The sequence below is a fragment of the Nerophis lumbriciformis genome, linkage group LG34 (assembly GCF_033978685.3).
Source record: "Nerophis lumbriciformis linkage group LG34, RoL_Nlum_v2.1, whole genome shotgun sequence".
In the NCBI taxonomy this organism is placed as follows: Eukaryota; Metazoa; Chordata; class Actinopteri; order Syngnathiformes; family Syngnathidae; genus Nerophis; species Nerophis lumbriciformis.
Genome location: NC_084581.2, coordinates 8,844,689 through 8,863,907, shown reverse-complemented (window position 1 = coordinate 8,863,907; position 19,219 = coordinate 8,844,689). Strand labels below are relative to the sequence as shown.

The 19,219-nt window shown below is 39.5% G+C and overlaps 1 protein-coding gene across 1 annotated transcript in view; it reads left to right on the top strand.

The window, feature by feature from the left end:
- The window catches only part of plcb1l (phospholipase C beta 1-like), a 331,247-nt gene extending 313,737 nt beyond the window's left edge, over positions 1 to 17,510 (top strand). Inside the window, 1 exon segment of the mRNA XM_061929877.2 lies at positions 13,420 to 17,510. Within this exon segment, the coding sequence (XP_061785861.2) occupies positions 13,420 to 13,647 (228 nt within the window). The 3' untranslated portion in view covers positions 13,648 to 17,510.
- Positions 17,511 to 19,219: the final 1,709 nt, after the last annotated feature.

The window sequence follows — 19,219 nt, the reverse complement described above, 5'->3', positions numbered from 1 at the left end:
TTAAGTTAAAGTACCAATGATTGTCTCACACACGAGGTGTGGTGAAATTTGTCCTCTGCATTTGACCCATCCCCTTGATCACACCCTGGGATGTGAGGGGAGCAGTGGGCAGCAGCGGCGCCGCGCCCGGGAATAATTTTTGGTGATTTAACCCCCAATTCTAACCCTTGATGCTGAGTGCCAAGCAGGGAAGAATGCTGGTATGAGCTTTTAAACATAACCCGTTAACTGCTGCCAATCAAATGGTGAATAAGATACTCTTTAGGGTTCATATGTTTGTAATTCTGACTGTGATGAAGTCAGTGCCTTACCAGCCATGAACCTCACCGCACGTCACTGCTATATACAGTACCATGGAAACTCTCAAAACCTTTAAAAACATAACTATATACAATACAATGAAAACTCTTAAAAACTATTAAAACATACCGATATACAGTACACTGTAAACTTGAAAATGTTTAAAAACATATATATAGTACACTGTAAACTCTTAAAAACTTAAAAAAAAAAAAAACATATATACAATACACTGGAATCGCTTAAAAACTAAAAAAAAAAATACATACAGTACACTGGTAATTCTTAAAAACTAAAACATGTACACAGTACACTAGAAACTCAAACTCTTAAAAATGTACACAGTTCCCTAGAAATGTAAAACCATGCACAGTACCCTAGAAAATCTTTTAAAAATATTGAAAATATTTACAGTACACTGGAAACTAGAATTAAAGGTTCTAATAGTTTATGTCCAACTCTGCATTGCTAGCTCATGTTGATGCAAACAGAGACCCTCCTCTTTTATCATAAAAATGACACACACACACACACACACACTCCTTCACATTTCTCGCCCCCTGTGGTCGTCACACCTCCCTCTCCTCCTTGGCATATGCCAGGGTGTCATCAGATGGAAGAAATATGACAGTTTTGATCAGGGGCTGTTGCAAGTGAACATTGACACACACACACACACACACACACACACACACAGTGTGCATGGTGGGGATGGGGTGCAGATTTTCCCACCCCCTAAGTAGGTCATGTGCGGTGCAACAGAATGGGCAAGGACTGGGAGAGACGATTCTCAGTGCATTTTTAGCCATCTGCTGGCGATGCGCTGGATGTCCGCTCGGTGAGAGCCGCTCAGAAAGCAAGACACGGGGAGGGAGGAAGGGGGCGGTGCGGGTGGGGGTGGTTCAAGGTGACCTTCAGATGCTGCGATTCAAAAATCAGCAGCACACAACTTCAGGACAAAATTCCACACAAAGACACACAACTTCCTGTTCAGGAGAGGTTTTCACATTTTACTGCATACACCTTTATTTTGAAGGTCAGCAAAAATAAAAAACCTGTGAAGTATAATATAAACAAACTCCCAAATTGTTTATCACACCTAAACATATAAAATTGTATCACTTCATAAATGTATAGAAAGGTTTTAATTTATAAATTCAACAATTCTTTTTCTTTTTTTCATACTTTATTATTTGTTTTTGTGGACATACATACAACACTTAAGATTTGAATAAATTACAATTTAATTGCAGTGCCTCCATGATTTCACAATGTGACGATCGCACCAATTAACACAAATTCAAACAATCCTCACAAATTATGCGTGACCTTGCAACTCTGACTAATGCACCCAACTTTCCTGCACATTTTGACCAATCAGCGTCATTTTGGCCAATGGAACTTGTCTTAAAGTAGCCCTCAAACACGCACTGTTTACTGTTTAATCAAAATGTACACTGGACAAACTCACAATCTTGCCAAGTATATATTTTAAATTTCTAGTCAAACTATCTTTTTTTTTTTTTTTTTTTGTCCTGTCCAGCTTCTCAGGCAAATCATATAGTAGATGTAGATGCCCATATCGGCTGTTCAGATTTACTTTACAAAAGAGAAGTGTAGGATACTTCTCTTGTTGCCTTATTTGTATTTGACTTTATTAAATGTATTTATATTATCATTTGGTGCAGCCGGGCCGGAGCAGGAGGGGATAGAAAGAGAAAAAAAAGAAGACAGAGGGGGAAATTGTGGGGACAAGAGGGGGATTAGACAGAGAGACAAAAACAACAACAGCAAACACAACAACAACAACAATAGAGCAACATCAGCAAATATGACATGTACAAATATGATGGTAAAAGTAATAGCAAACAAGCAGTTAGCGAAAATAAAAAATAATACAGAAATGACAATGAGCATTATTACACTACAAATGGAGCAATACAAATACCAATAGAAATAGCGCTATTGATAATGAACAATACCAATACTTTATCTTTATCATCAACAATACAGTTGTTCAAATGCAACAATACATATACGTAATGATAACTTGAGATACGAAAGAATGCAGAAAAATGGAGGGGAAGAAAGAGAAGCAACCTACCTTAACCTTGTAGATTGTTATAGTAACAATAGGTTAAGCTTTGTCAGTGTGCCATCTATCTAAACAAACTTAATACAAGTCACAATTTCCTGAATAGTAATTTTTCAGTTAGACATAAGAACTTGTTTTTAGGCATTACATCTTCTGTGGAAAAAAATACTAGTTCTGGGCATCACAAGTTTGTTATAAGACACAAAACTTCACAATACTAGTAAGTGTAACTCACCATAAGGTTTTTTTTAAAAATATGTGTTTATAGGATTTTTGACATATACAGTCCAGAAATACAAATAAACAGATGTTAAATGTTCTTTTTTCTCTCCCCCAAACAAGTAAACCACAAAAATAGTATATAAGATAAATTAAAAATAATATATTAGAAAATTAAAAAACCATTCATCAGTCAAATAAGTAACAAGCAAATATTGACATGAAGCCACTGAGAACTGCACTCCTGAGTGTCCCCAACACGGTGCAGTAGTACACAAGAAGCAGACAAAAGGCTCATCAATTGTCTACCTTTCAATTACTTTTCAATCGGAGTTAAATTTGAGATCAGTCTCGTTTATATATTTCGGAAACCACCCCATACTTCCTGAAACTTAACAGAACAACCGTTCAATGTCAGCCTAATTCTCTCCAGTTTGAGAAAGTAAAGAATATCTTTAATCCAGAAAGTGTGGCAAGGAGGCGCTGTTGCTTTCCAATTCACCACAATGAGTCTTCCAGCCAACAAAGTAGTTAATGCTACCAAGTTCTTTTTGGATTTGCCAAGGGAAGATGACAGAGGGGCTACCCTAAATAGTCCACTTAGAGGATTCGGTTCAATCTTTTCGCTAATTACCAAAGACTAAGTATTACAAATGTCAGTCTGATAATTGCACAGGGATGGGCAAAACCAAAACATATGCATTAAGTTACCTGGAGACTATTGACACCGATCACATCATACCGATATTCCTTTATACTTCTTCATGCATACAGCAAGCCGGACCTTGGTATAATAGGTATGGTGTATTAGCTTGTATCGTGAGTTCAATCCCGGCCTCGGGATCTTTCTGTGTGGAGTTTGCATGTTCTCCCCGTGACTGCGTGGGTTCCCTCCGGGTACTCCGGCTTCCTCCCACCTCCAAAGACATGCACCTGGGGATAGGTTGATTGGCAACACTAAATTGGCCCTAGCGTGTGAATGTGAGTGTACTATCTGTGTTGGCCCTGCGATGAGGTGGCGACTTGTCCAGGGTGTACCCCGCCTTCCGCCCAATTGTAGCTGAGATAGGCTCCAGTGCCCCTGCGACCCCGAAGGGAATAAGCGGTAGAAAATGGATGGATGGATGGATGAATGAGGCTGTGTTTAGCACAAATAGAACACTTTTCAACTCTACTTGAAATCTCTGTCCAGCTCTCCTCAATATAGGGTATATCCTAAGTCACCCTCCCAAAGTGACTTAATTGAATTCAAAGATTCAGGGCGTAAATGAAAAATGTGGTTGTAAATATGTGTTATTAATCATTTTGAAGTAGGAAGTGTTTTTAAAAAAAAAAAACATCCAAAATTGTGCCAGGTGGTAAGTTTGGAAACCTGAGAAAAGTATTATGAACAAAACTGCGGATCTGTACATATGTAAAAAAAAAAAAAATGTTGATTTGGGAGTGAAATTGTATCACAAAGTTGCTGGAAAAAGACAAAAATGTTGTCAATGTAAAAATCTTTAATTTTGTTGTTCCCCAGACTTGACCATCTTAAAACGGCCCTATCGACAAGAGAGGAAGGGAAAGCATGTTTAGCAGTGATGGGTGCAAGACTAGAAATAGTCTCTAAGCCAAAATAGCGCTTATACTGGACCCAAATTCTGAATGAGGTTTTTAAGATTGGATTTTTCATAAAAGCGTAAGTAGAAGAGTGGATGGGAGAGTGAACCAGACTCCTAAGAGGTACTGGTTTTGTTGAGTTAGCCTCCATAACCAGCCATAACAGGGGGGGCTTAAATGCTTCATATTGCAGCCAATATTTAAGAACTTTAATGTTGGTTGGCCAGTAGTAAAACCTTCTGTGAGTCCTTTTGTTAAAAAATCTAATCTAATTTACAAAAGAAGGACTGAGGGAGAAAAGTGGTATACACTGAAACAAATGGGAAAGTACATTCATTTCAACATAGTTGACACAAGCCACAGTAGATAAATTAAGTGAGGACCAGGGAACAAAATCTCCCTGGATTTTAGACAACAGTGCAACAAAGTTGGTTTTATAAAGCTCTGCAAGCGTATGTGTGATCTGGATGCCCAATTATGTGAAACTTTGCGGGGCAATTTTAAAGGGCAAATTGTGCAGAGTATATTTCTTAGCAGCAGAATTAATAGGAAATATTTCACTTTTACCCAAGTTCAATTTGTAGCCAGACACATGTCCAAAATTATATTTCTAAGAGTATTTTAGGCAGCTGGGATCGAAACAGAGATGTCCGAAACATATAGAAGGAGGTCATCTGCATAGAAAGAGACGTTCACCTGCATTTTGTGTCTACATATGCCCGTAATAAGCGGGTTGGTACGAAGCGCTGTTAAACAGAGGCTCAACGGCAAGAGCAAAAAGCAATGGGCTCAGGGGGCAGCCCTGCCGTGTGGAACGGTAAAGGGGAAAATATTCTAATTGAATATTATTTGTCCTGACCGAGGCCTCATGAAATGAATATAGGAGCTACTGAGATAAAACTATTTCCAAAGCCTAATCTCTCCAGGACCTAAAATAGATAATTCCATTAATCCATTAATATCACTGCCTCTTCAGTGCACATCATACAATATATTGAAAATATGTCGAAGAGTAGAAAAGGAGTGCTTAATCCGAACCAATAATACGTTTTAATTGATCATTTCAAGATCACTTTTGAGCTTTTAAAGCTTAAATATAATGTGTTATTTCAAGAAATCTTACCAAGACAAATTTGACTTGTTCCATTGGCAGATTTTTTTGCTCATTACAAGCAAAAATAAATTGTATACATTTTTTTGCACTCTTTTTAAGAGGGGCATTTTTTCCAGGGTATGTTTGTTTCTTGTGTAGACGAAGCATGAAAAACAACATGTAACAATATATCAACTCTTTATTGCTCAAACGACACAATTAGCTCAGACCTACTAGTAGTTCCTGTCTTCACCGCTAAGCATTTTGGGTAATGTACAAAACCCAAAACCAGTGAAGTTGGCACGTTGTGTAAATCGTAAATAAAAATAGAATACAATGATTTGCAAATGCTTTTCAACTTATATTCAATTGAATAGACTGCAAAGACAATATATTTAATGTTCAAACTGAGAAACTTAATTTTTATTTGCAAATAATCATTAACCTAGAATTTAATGGTAGCAACACATTGCAAAAAAGTTGGCACAGGGGCATTTTTACCACTGTGTTACATCGCTTTTCCTTTTAACAACACTCAGTAAACGTTTTGGAACTGTGGAGACCAATTTTTTAAGCTTTTCAGGTGGAATTCTTTCCCATTCTGATGTACATCTTAAGTTGTTGTATTTTATGCTTCATAATGTGCCACACATTTTCAATGGGAGACAGGTCTGGACTACAGGCAGGCCAGTCTAGTACCCACACTCTTTTACTATGAAGCCACGCTGTTGTAACACGTGCAGAATGTGGCTTGGCATTGTCTTGGTGAAATAAGCAGGGGCGTCCATGAGAAAGACGCTGTTTGGATGGCAGCATATGTTGCTCCAAAACCTGTATGTACCTTTCAGCATTAATGGTGCCTTCACACTTGTGTAAGTTACCCATGTCTTGGGCACTAATACACCCCCATACCATCACAGATGCTGGCTTTTGAACTTTGTGCCTATAACAGTCCGTATGGTTCTTTTCCTCTTTGGTCCGGAGGACACAACGTCACAGTTTCCAAAAAGAATTTGGAAATGTAGACTCTTCAGACCACAGACCACTTTTCCACTTTGCATCAGTCCATCTTAGATGAGCTCGAGCCCAGCGAAGCCGGCGGCGTTTCTGGGTGTTGTTGATAAATGTCTTTGGCTTTGCGTAGTAGAGTTTTAACTTGCACTTACAGATGTAGCGACCAACTGTAGTTATTGACAGTGGTTTTCTGAAGTGTTCCTGAGCCCATGTGGTGATATTTTTAACACACTGATGTTGCTTTTTGATGCAGTAGGGGCTGAGAAATCGAATGTCACGGGCACTCAATGTTGGTTTTCGGCCCTGCCGCTTACGTGCAGTGATTTCTCCAGATCCTCTGAAACTTATGATATTATGGACCGTAGATGGTGAAATCCCTAAATTCCTTGCAATAGCTCGTTGAGAAATTTTGTTCTTAAAGGCCTACTGAAACCCACTACTACCGACCACGCAGTCTGATAGTTTATATATCAATGATGAAATCTTAACATTGCAACACATGCCAATATGGCCGGGTTAGCTTACTAAAGTGCAATTTTAAATTTTGTGCGAAATATCCTGCTGAAAACGTCTCGGTATGATGATGCCTGCGCGTGACGTCACGGATTGTAGAGGACATTTTGGGACAGCATGGTGGCCAGCTATTAAGTCGTCTGTTTTCATCGCAAAATTCCACAGTATTCTGGACATCTGTGTTGGTGAATCTTTTGCAATTTGTTCAATGAACAATGGAGACAGCAAAGAAGAACGCTGTAAGTGGGAAGCGGTGTATTTCGGCAGGTGTTGTGCCGGATAACGCACCCCCGCCGTAGAATGCACCCCCTGACTGTTGTGCCGGCTTCATTGTTTACATTCCCGAAAGATGACAGTCAAGCTTTACCATTGGCCTGTGGAGAACTGGGACAACAGAGACTCTTACCAGGAGGACTTTGAGTTGTATACGCAGACGCGGTACCGTGACTACGCAGCTGTGGGTTCCAAACATTTGATCGCTTGCCCGTACGTGCGTGCCGCTATGTGCATGTCACATACGTAACTTTGGGGACTTTGGGGAAATATATGTGCTGTATGAACTTTGGGGAGGTGAACGGTACTTTGGGCTGTGGGATTGAGTGTGTTGTGCAGGTGTTTGAGTTGTATTGGTGGGTTATATGGACGGGAGGGGGGAGGTGTTTGTTATGCGGGATTAATTAGTGGCATATTAAATATAAGCCTGGTTGTGTTGTGGCTAATAGAGTATATATATGTCTTGTGTTTATTTACTGTTTTAGTCATTCCCAGCTGAATATCAGGTCCCACCCGCCTCTCACAGCATCTTCCCTATCTGAATCGCTCCCACTGCCCTCTAGTCCTTCACTCTCACTTTCCTCATCCACGAATCTTTCATCCTCGCTCAAATTCATTGGGAAATCGTCGCTTTCTCGGTCCGAATCGCTCTCGCTGCTGGTGGCCATGATTGTAAACAATGTGCGGATGTGAGGAGCTCCACAACCTGTGACGTCACGCTACTCGTCTGCTACTTCCGGTACAGGCAAGGCTTTTTTATCAGCGACCAAAAGTTGCTAACTTTATTGTCTATGTTCTCTACTAAATCCTTTCAGCAAAAATATGGCAATATCCCGAAATGATCAAGTATGACACATAGAATGAACCTGCTATCCCCGTTTAAATAAGAAAATTGCATTTCAGTAGGCCTTTAAACTGTTAGACAATTTACTCACGCATTTGTTGACAAAGTGGTGACCCTCGCCTCATCCTTGTTCGTGAATGACTGAGCATTTCATGGAAGCTGCTTTTATTCCCAATTATGGCACCCACCTGTTCCCAATTAGCCTGTTCATTTGTGGGATGTTCCAAATAAATGTTTGATGAGCATTCCTCAACGTTCTCAGTCTTTTTTGAAACTTGTTGAAGGCATCAAATTCCAAATGAGCTAATATTTGCAAAAAATAACGTTTTCCAGTTCTAACGTTAAGTATCTTGTCTTTGCAGTCTATTCAATTGAATATAGGTTGAAAAGGATTTTCAAATCATTGTATTTTGTTTTTATTTACAATTTACACAAAGTGCCAACTTCACTGGTTTGGGGTTTTGTACATCAACAATATGATTTGCCTGGTTGGGCAGGACACATTTAAAACATCGATTAAGAATTGTTACAAATAAAAACGCGATTCATTCGAAAATCCTTTTTTTTTTGACACCACTACTGTGGAGGTTGCCCTCCCGTGGGTTCCCCTGATCATAACAGATCCTCCTGTATGCCCGGGAGTCAGGTTTGACAATTGTTTTATTTTGCTCACACACAGCAACAGCACTCTGCTCTGCGACTTTCCAGTCTCTCTAGCGTGTCTTCCCGGTGTGTGTGTGTCCATGCGTCTGCTCACCAGCAACTCCAACTCCAACACGTGTCTCGTCCGGCTGCTGCTAAGAAGGGCGACAGGTGATTAGATCATCAGCCCCAGCTGGGCAATCTACTCACTTGCCGCTGGCTTCGAGGCCAAGCCATACACACCCCATTCATGCAGGAGGCGCGCCGACCACGCCCTCCTCCACAACTACTATTTAGTAATAAAGGGTAATGTTCAGCCTGCTTAACATTCTGTAGTTGAGGACTAACAACTAGAACATGTCATTAGAGATCTAATCTGCCATAGAATGTCGTAATCCTATTCCTCAATTGATATACTTGCATTCTTTAGGTAGAAATATCACAGATTAATTTACAAAATATGATCGTTATGTAAGACGATTTTTCATTTTGTAATGGTAGACAGACCCGATGTGACGCGCAGCGCTGTTATTGCGAAGCCGGAAGTATGCGATGGGTTTGAGAAAAGGTGTCTTGACATGTTTACACGGCGTGAAAGTCTCCGATAAAGAAGGGACTCGAGACTGCCAAACGTCTTTCTTTTCTGCTGAGCTTGTATGCCATCTTACTAAACCAGTTACAGTAACAAACTTCACAATTTGATGTTATTTATGCACTAAACTAACGAAAACACGGAAGTGAAGCTCGATCTACCTCTTTGAATGTAAGCTCGGCAGCAGGCTGTTGCTCCAATGTGACATCTCATATCGATCGTGAATAAGAAAAGGCTTTATCTTGTTGGGAGAACGACTTGTCATTGCTTTGGACCTGGGCTTTCCATAATGTACCACTTTCTTTGTCCATTTCTGCTCGCTATTTTCCCATTTGTAGCTCAATATAGTAACTATAGTGAACGCAGCTACAGTTTCCCACGCTACGGAATGGCCCGAGGATAAGAAAGGATGCGTGCACGTTAATCTCCTGTCAAGAACATTTGCGCCGCCAAAGAACTGACGCGTAATTATCGCATTAACTCTGACAGCCCTAATAATTTCATCAACGCTTGATAATAAGATGTATTGTAGATGTGTGACGTATGTATCAGAAACTTTGTTTATGTATTTTATTCAAAATCCCCATGTTTAAAGCATGACGTAACAATTTATTTGTATTTTTTTTTCTCTGTATACTTTTTTATACATACTTTAACACTTTACTTACAGGGGTTGATGAGCTAATGACACTGTAATTTACCATCTTCCCAACTAGGTAGCACCACTTAATACTCTTAACTGTGAAAAAATATTCTAAATGTGCAAAGGGACACATGGTGGGTGTCTTCCACCCCATACAATGTTTATAGTTGTGTCTATTGTCATTTTTTTTTCATATCAAGATTATTTAAGTAAACAGGTGATAATCACACATCTGATGTTATGTAGTTGTTCATGTAGCATGAACAAGCTGTGACAAAGTGAAGTAATGACGCTACTCAGAGTTTGGTCCTAAAAATGCATAGAAGATCCACCTTCCGTAATAGCAAGAAAGTTCTCGTCCTATCTCCTTAATGTGATGCAGCTAACTGCCAGTGTAATCGTCCGTTACGTGCACCACTATCTCTCTGGCTCAGGATGTGCTCATAAATCTCTTTAAGTCAATTGTAATTGGAAGCGCGGGAAAGTCACTCCTCGACTTTCCCACTTTGCTTTGAATGTTCTTGTAAATGTTCCGGAACTGTCCGAGCGTTTTAGTGGAGAAAAAGGTTATGTGGAACGTTTTCTAATTGGACTATTGTTGTGCACTTTGACCTCACAGGTTAATGATTTTAGGGTTTTTAAAGATGATACACTGATCACATGCATTGTGGATCCCAAATAGAAGCAAGAAGAGCTCTGCTGTGTTTTGGATGTCACCTCACTGAGCTACGTGTGCTATTCTGACACCATTCGTCTTAGCTGCAGCTCTTTTAATTACGGCGCTCCCTTGGGAGCCGCTCGCGTAGTTAAAGAGAGAAATCAGCATTGCAGCAATTATTGGCTCACAATGAAATCAATCCTGTCATGTGTAATCACGGGGGGGCCTTAGCGCCTGCGAGAAAACACATCCACGCTTCCATCAAGGACAGGAAACACCTCATTTTTCTAAGACTGGATACATTTTAGGGCAGCGTTCACAAGCGCCTTGTTTGTGTCGGTTAAAAATAACTTTGACTTGCTTGTTTGTACTGCAGGATCTGCTGTTCCTTGAGGAGCAATACCTGCTGTCATGTTAGTCTCAGAATTTGTCAAATAAGACCAAGAAAAACGCTTGATTTGTCGCGATTTTGAAAGATGATCTAGAGGGGTCTGATTACTCGCTAAATTTAGCAACATTGATCCCTCTCGCTTTGTCTTCTAAATTTTCAACCAGGTGCTTATGAGGTGACTTAGGGTGCCATCTACTGTACGGACTTGTAACGACAAGCTACATTCACAGACAGTACCATCCATCCATCCATCCATCCATTACTACCGCTTGTCTCTCTCGGGGTCGCGCAGGGAGGGCAGTTCCATGAAAATGTATTTATGAGCAAGGAACAGGTGGTGCCAAATTTATTCGTAACGATCCAAATGTATTTTTGGCGATCCACATTTATTTGTGACAATCAAAGTTTATTTGTGGTGATCCACTTTTATTTGTGGAGAGACAATCTTATTTGTGGGGATTCATTTTTAATGTAGGGATCCTCTTATTTTTGGCAATCAACATTAATTTGAGACAATCCAAATGTATTTATTTTGAGACCAGGCACATACTGTATACATATTACGACATACAACTGTATACTTGCAACAAGGGTGGATGGGTGGGCTTCTGTGCCGAAGCTGCCGCCATCAGGGCGCTTCTCCGTGTTCCGTCATATCACTTGGGGTGAAGCGATAAAGGCGTGGGATGTGGTAGGTGGAGTACGTGTGTGTGGCGTGTATTTCCTGTGGATGATTTTTTTGAAGGTGTGTAAGTCTGCAGAGTTCCTCAACCTTGATGCTCTTGCAAACGCGATAACACAGCCAATTAGTCCAACAAAAGTCAGCAAACACCAGGTGTGTGTCTATGAGAGAGAGAGAAGGCGTTTGTAGCATCTTGGCCACACTGTCCTTCTAGGAGAATCTCGTAATCATACTTAGCCATGCATAGCAGACGGCTTTTCCAAGATGTTGTTCAGTTAGTCCAAAATAACACAAGTCTGAGTGCCCACTGCTCTGCTCATCCTCCAATCATGTGTGGCATCTTTGAGGTACTTTGAACAGCTGCCAGGATCTTCCAATTTGTCGATACACCAGGGCAAGGCTTACTACAATCAGCAGAATGTCCTCCTATCATGATTCTGAATAGGTAGATATCTTCAATGTCCCCGATTGACAGGGTCGCCAGGCACGCAGCACTCTACTTCTCCAAAGAGCCTGTCATGTGTCTAGCAACAATCGTTCTGTCAGGAGTCCAGGCAGGTTTCCCCAAACCGGAGTTTCTTGTCGAGAATCAACATTTATTAATGTATTTGTGGCAATCTAAATCTATTAATGTCAACCTGCGTGTTGGCATAGTCAATGGTAGCAGAGTTAAGAAGAAGAAGTAATGCAAGTCTGGTAGAGATTCTGGACAAGACAAAGGAGCTGGTCATCGATTTCAAAAAGAAAATTACCCCTGTAGAGCCCATCAAAATCCAGGGCCGGGAGGTGGCAGTAGTGGGGCAGTACAAGTACCTGGGAGTCCACTTGAACAGCAGACTGGACTGGAAGGACAACAGCAAAGCAAGAAGGGCATGAGCAGACTCTTTTTCCTGAGGAAGCTTAGGTCCTTTAATGTGTGCAGCAAGCTGTTGGTGATTTTTTTTCAGTCTGTTGTGGCCAGTGCCATTTACTTTGCAGTGGTTTGTTGGGGGAGCAGCACCAGCAAAAGGGACTTAAAACCCGATTAACAAACTGATCCGAAAAGCCGGCCAAACTATTGGCACCCAGTTGGAGGTGTTTGTGTCAGTGAGGGACAGGAGGATACTGCACAAACTGCTGGCCATCATGGACAATCCTGCCCACCCACTCCACCTGACAATTAAGGGACAGCAGAGTTCATACTCCAACAGGCTCCTTCAGCTTGGTTCCCACAGTGTTCGATTCAAGAACTCCTTCATTCCGCACTCCATCCAGCTGTATAATCACTCGCCATACAGCAATAGATGATATTTGTCTATTACCTGACCCTATATATGGTAGCTACCTCTCTTTGTTTATAATGTATATTTTCTGCTGGATCTACTCTCTATTTTATTCTGCCCTTTTTTTTTTTTTTTTTTGCTGCAGCTGTTATGTAATGGTATGTAACCAGGTAATGACATGGTAATTGGGATTTGTTATATATTGTAAATATTATAAAGAAATATGATATAGTATAGTAATATAATATATCAGTTTATATTATATACTGTATATAAAATATGTAAATATTATATACGTTATATTTCATATTGCTACTATGGTACATTTTTAGTCTACTTAATAACTGCATTATCCCTTGTGGATCAATAAAGTTTGTCTATGTCTAAGTTTAAGTCACTTTTAAGTAGTAGAACGTAAAAAAACATAAAACATGTTCTACTGATTTATCTCTAGTCTCTTGTTGAAATTTGAACTGAAGTTTTTTCGGCCTTTAACTAATTAGGTTGTGAGGATCTGTTTTTTTTTGTTGTTGTTATAAAATAAATTCCAACAAAACGCCTCAATGCTAACGTTTTGTTCTCCCCTACCGCTGCAGCTGCAGAGCGATCTGGACCAGGAGTACCAGGACAAGTTCCGTCGACTTCCGGTGGAGATCCAAGAGTTTGTCCAGGACAGCGGCAAGGCCAAGCTGGGTGAAGACAATCTCCGTGGCAACCTGATGTCCTCCTCCTCGACGGTGGAGAGGCTCAACCACAAGGCGTCGCAGTCAGAGGACGACACCGAGGACGGCTCGCTAGAGCGCGTCTACGACACGCCGCTTTAGTCTAGTTGGACATCTTTGCGAGGACTTGATCTGCTACCGGTGAGTAGCAGGGGTCTTTTAGGGTTCATAAAACCTTTTGTGTGTTTGTCACCTGTGTGTTACCAGGCATTAACTATTTGACGCAACTAACTTACTTGAACTATTGCACATGTTCATGTTGTCTACTCATGATGACGGTCATAATGGTCATGATGATCATGATAGTCGTCACAGTTATAATGGTCATGGTGGTTACGATGGTTATGATAGTCATGGTGGAGCACAGAAAGAAACATATGTCACTTGACTGCACTGATTGCTCACTTCCAGCAACTGCTGGGTTCTTAAGTTTGTTTTCACAAGGACAAAGCTGCTATTTTTTTACAAACATCAACATGTAATTCTCTGCCACATTTATGCATGGTGATGTTCTATTTTTTACGTAGTTTTCCCTTCAATTGATGTCATTTTGGGCAGTTTTTTAGCCCGACACAGTCATGTAAAGTACTGCATGTACTTCAACTGTAGATGCAGTATTGCAGTAGCCCAGTAGCTGCTTCTTTCACTCCTGTGAAGCCACGAATGCTGTTTAACGTGATTTAAGTGTTAAAGTTCCCATATTAAGCAATTTTTTTATAATGTTTTAACAGAAATATGTATCCATTAGGCCTGTTCATGAGCAGCAAACCTGAGAAAAATATATCATTTATTATCACCAGGTACTCAAACACTCCCTTTTACTGTAAAGTTGCGACTTTTCATGAACAAAAACTCATCCAGACTTTGTTACATTTCTTAAAATGAAGCCGGATGCTCTGACAACTATCTATTAGTCAGCTTCTTCAACGAGTATGCTAACCTAGCATGGTGTTGCTGTTAAAATGTGATTGTAATGATACTGTAGCTATGCTCGTGTTGCTAATGTTTGTCTGTGCCTGTGCCCTGATCCATTTTTTTATTGTTACATTGTTGTGTGTCATATATGGCATCTACGGTAGTAACTCAGGATACGAGTGCCCAAGCTTACAAGCTTTTGGAAGTTACAAGCTATCTCCCAGCTAATTGTTAGGCTTAAGGTTACGAGAAAAAAAAAATTGTGTTACGAGCCTCCCCACCATCACAGTGAACACCGTAAGATCTGACCAAAACATCTGGTCTTACTCGCTAGCATTAGCTTAAAGCGAGAGATGGACATAACTTTGTTTTTCCAGTCATGGGAAGGAAGAAAGTGAGTGTAAAGAATAGTGCTGAGAATAAGAAGTGGATGATATTTATTAATTTTTATTAAAATAAATAATCAAAAAACAAGACAGAGTGTGTATCTAACTTGGTGAAGCAGTTGAAGCGTAGCACTGCTCGTCTGCGGCATACTGAAGCAGAATAAGCTAAGTATGTTAAAATTATATTTGAACGTAAGTCTCCTCTGGCCATGAAAATATGGAGAAGCTGCTAATGGTGTAGTGACGGAAAAGCAGCTAGAAGGAGTCGACTCTCCAAGGCAAATGCTTCTAATCTAGTCTAGCTCTAAGATCGGTAGGTCGTGAGTTCAAACCCCGGCCGAGTCATACCAAAGACTATAAAAATGGGACCCATTACCTCCCTGCTTGGCACTCAGCATCAAGGGTTGGAATTGGGGGTTAAATCGACACGGCCACCGCTGCTGCTCACTGCTCCCCTCACCTCCCAGGGGTGGAACAATGGGACAGGTCAAATGCAGAGGATAATTTCACCACACCTAGTGTGTGTGTGACTATCAGTGGTACTTTAACTTTAACTTCATAAAACTACTGTCGTTGTTTGTACTACATTCTATAGTATTGTTTTTCATATAATATTTCTTAACTAAAAGTTTGTTTTTCTTTTTAAAGGTCATGTTACAGGTTGAAATTGTGCTGTTTTGTGTGGGGGGGGGGGCAACTTTAATTAATTTCAAGAGTGACGCTGTTTCAAGTTTTTCGAGGTACGAGCTGCGTCCCAAAACACGTATCCTGAGTCACCACCACTGTAATACAAATGCAAAGTTACAGTGTGAATGTAAAACTACTTTTAAACTGTGTAAATTCCAGCATCAAGGCTAGATTTTGGACAACAAACTTCAAATACACTTTTGTGGGACCCCTTGTTAAAACACTAGTAATATGAGACCGTTAACACAACTTTTCAAGCAAGTATATATCTTTGTGTAAGTACAAAAATACATTTTATTTTTACTTTACTACACAACTGTACAAAAGGTAGGGCACTAAATATCATTTGAAACTGGACCAGTGGCGATTTTATATGAAAGAAATAGTTACTGTATACTGTAGGGGTCATCACTTGCGACTGCCATGACGGACAGGGACGATGACACTTTGAATTGTATTTTCATTTATGAAGACCACTAATAACTCTACTACTACTGCTGTTTTTATGTGTGTTGTTTAATGTTGCACCACCCTGTCACGCTACACCACTGTGACCGCCAACTGCTTCTACAGGGAAGAAAAAAAACCTTCACGATTGACTATAAAAACATCATGATTGATCCAATATTTGAACTATCTGGCTGGCGCACAGACATGAATCAACAGAATGGCCGTTATTTTTCTTCCTGCTCATGTCACATGACTGCCAGGCCACTTGTTGCTAGGCAGACATCATAACCTCGTTGTTAACTGCCTTTTTGACCAATCACAAAACACAAAAGGGAAGTCACGTCCACTCGGCTGTTTATGAGACGACCAAAATAAACACATAAATCAGACACACCACTGCTCTGTAGTCAATACAAAAGACACATTTGCCAAAATGTCACCGTGTTTCCATTATACTCAGACATAACAAACAATAATAAATGAAATAATAATTTTTTGTATTGCCTGACGAAAAGACAAAATCGTGATGTGTCGTATGTGCTAAGTGACTTTGGCATCGCTTTTCCTTGTTTGATGTAGAATGAGTGACGTGCATCCTGATGTTCATAATTATATTCCTATGATTATGAAATGATGATGTGGGATATTTAACAGGCCGCCACATGTGCACTTTGGAGTACCACTACTGAGAAAAGATTGTTGTTATTTTTTTAATTTCTGCATCATCTTGAACTATTCGATTTGATTAATCATCCAGCCATGTTAGTTTGCACTCTGACGGATGTGAGGATAAAACATAGACATGGATCCAAGAGGAAAATATCATAATGTAAACGGAGATTTGCTTGTAAGAAAAATAAACGTGGTTATTATTGTAACTTGCAATTTCTGTATTCATTGTTTCGTTTGTTTTTTTTAGCTTCTTCATTGTCTTTTTTTGTTTTCAGCCATCAGGTTTGTCCTTTGTGTTCATGACTTAACCCTATATTGATGTCAGGCTTGCTACTGACAGTTTGGTCATGTTTTGGTTTTTCTGTGTTTTGGTGTTTTAATTCCTGTCCAGTGTTATTTTTAGTTTCTACTTCCTGTGTTTAGAAGCACTTCCTGTCCTTGTGCTCTTGTTTTGTCTGTATTTCCTGTTTTGAAGCACCTTTACTTTCTGTTCCATGTCCTGTCAGCACACCTGATTCTCATTTAATTAGTTCCACCTGGGTCCCTCCTTCGGTGCTGGATCATTGTACTTTGGAGACTGATGCTTAGTGTGCTGTTTTTGTTTGTTCCCTGCTTCCCGGACTATTAAATTAGTTTTACTTGCAAGCCGTCTGCTATCTCTGCATCTTTGGGGTCAGGTCACGCTGCAAGAAACGCTCACCGGATCGCGACAATTGAATTACTTCAATATTTCAAGGACGTTCTTGACAAATTAACATTTTATTTACATTTTGTGAGTGTTTGCAAAGTTGTCCTTGCTCTAAAAGGGGTTAACAAACACGTTCACACAAGAGGATGTTACACTCGGTGCAAATGTTTTGGGACACATCAGGTGTTTCACATGTGGTTTTTGTCACTATTTTTCTGTGCGTTTTTTCTTTCTTTCTTCGTTTCAGAATATTATTGCGCTTACATTTTGATTTTTATCTTGTTAAAATTACAACTCAAAGTCAATCAATCAAAGTTTACTTATAAAGCCCTAAATCACCAGGGGCTTAAAGGGCTGCACAAGCCACAACGACATCCTCAGCTCAGATCCCACATCAGGGCAAGAAAAAACTCAACCCAATGGGATGACAATGAGAAACCTTGGAGGGGACCGCAGATGTGGGGACCCCTCCCCCCCTGGGCGACCGGTGCAATGGATGTCGAGTGGATCTAGCATAATATTGTGAGAGTCCAGTCCATAGTGGATCTAACATAATAGTGTGAGAGTACAGTCCATAGTGGGATATTTTATCTGAAAAATTTGCGTACAATTACAACACCATTCTCATAATATTTTTTTTTTCTTTTTGTCCTTATTTTCATAATGTAACATATTTTCTCTTAATACTTCTGTTTGATCCTAACGGTGCAGTATGTACTTTTCCCCATAGTAATAAATCATGACTGCATACTTGTAATGTAACTTTTTTATATAAAAATATCATATATTCACATTTATATATATATATATATATATATATATATATATATATTTGTTACAGGTGCCGAAAAAAATAAATTCACATCCAAATCTTAATTTGTATTTTTATTTTTATTATACGATTCCGAATGGATTAAAAGGTTTCGGGAATCCATTTTTCGAAGTTGTCTTTTAAGCTGTCATGCTGCTTCTTGCATATCCGTCATACTTTGGCAGCCAAGAGGAGTGTTTGTAACTTGTAATCTGTTTTGAAAAGGTTTTATTATCATTTTTATACTAAATAATGTATTGTGAGAATCAGTTTGAATCGATAATCGTGTTGAATCAAGTAACAATTTTGAATCAAATCGTTGATTTGTAAGTTAGATTCTCTATTTTTTATAACTATTACAATTTTATTTCCACATTATTACAATTTTTTTCTTGAAATTAGTTTTTACTTCTATTACTGGTTTATTTTTGCAATCCTTAAATTTATGTCGTATAGTAATATAGCAGGAGTTCATACAAGTAATATTTAAAAACAATTCTTTAAAAAATCTTTATTCCTATAATAATTTTCCATCAAATAATTACGACTTTATTTTCGCAAAACTTTTTTACTTCTAGTATTATTATTCTCTCCTTTTTATTAACATATTTCTTTAAAGTATGTTTACTTCAAGGGGACCTATTATGCAAAACCAACATTTTTTACCTATTGGTACCTGTTTTTGTGTATTATAGTCCCGAAAATTTGAAATCAAACCATGGAAGCATTGCGGAGATGTTAAGAAAACAATCCTACCTTACTTCATGCTTCTGTTTGGAATTTGCCCAAATTGTGACATTTTTCCCATTGGTGACATCAGTGGATATCTCCATATATGGTCAAGATTTACCCAAAGAGTTTTGCGTGAGTCTGACATTGTAGTCTGACATTGTAGTCCGACATTGTAGTCGCTAACTTCCTTCTTTTTCTGTATCCTATTGTTGTGGGGCAGACTGGCTCGTACATGCGCATCCTCCGCTGTTGCCTTTTTTAATACAAAGTAGCGTATTGTTGTAACTTATATCCGTCAGTCGACACCACATGTAACATGGCTGACAGGGTGAA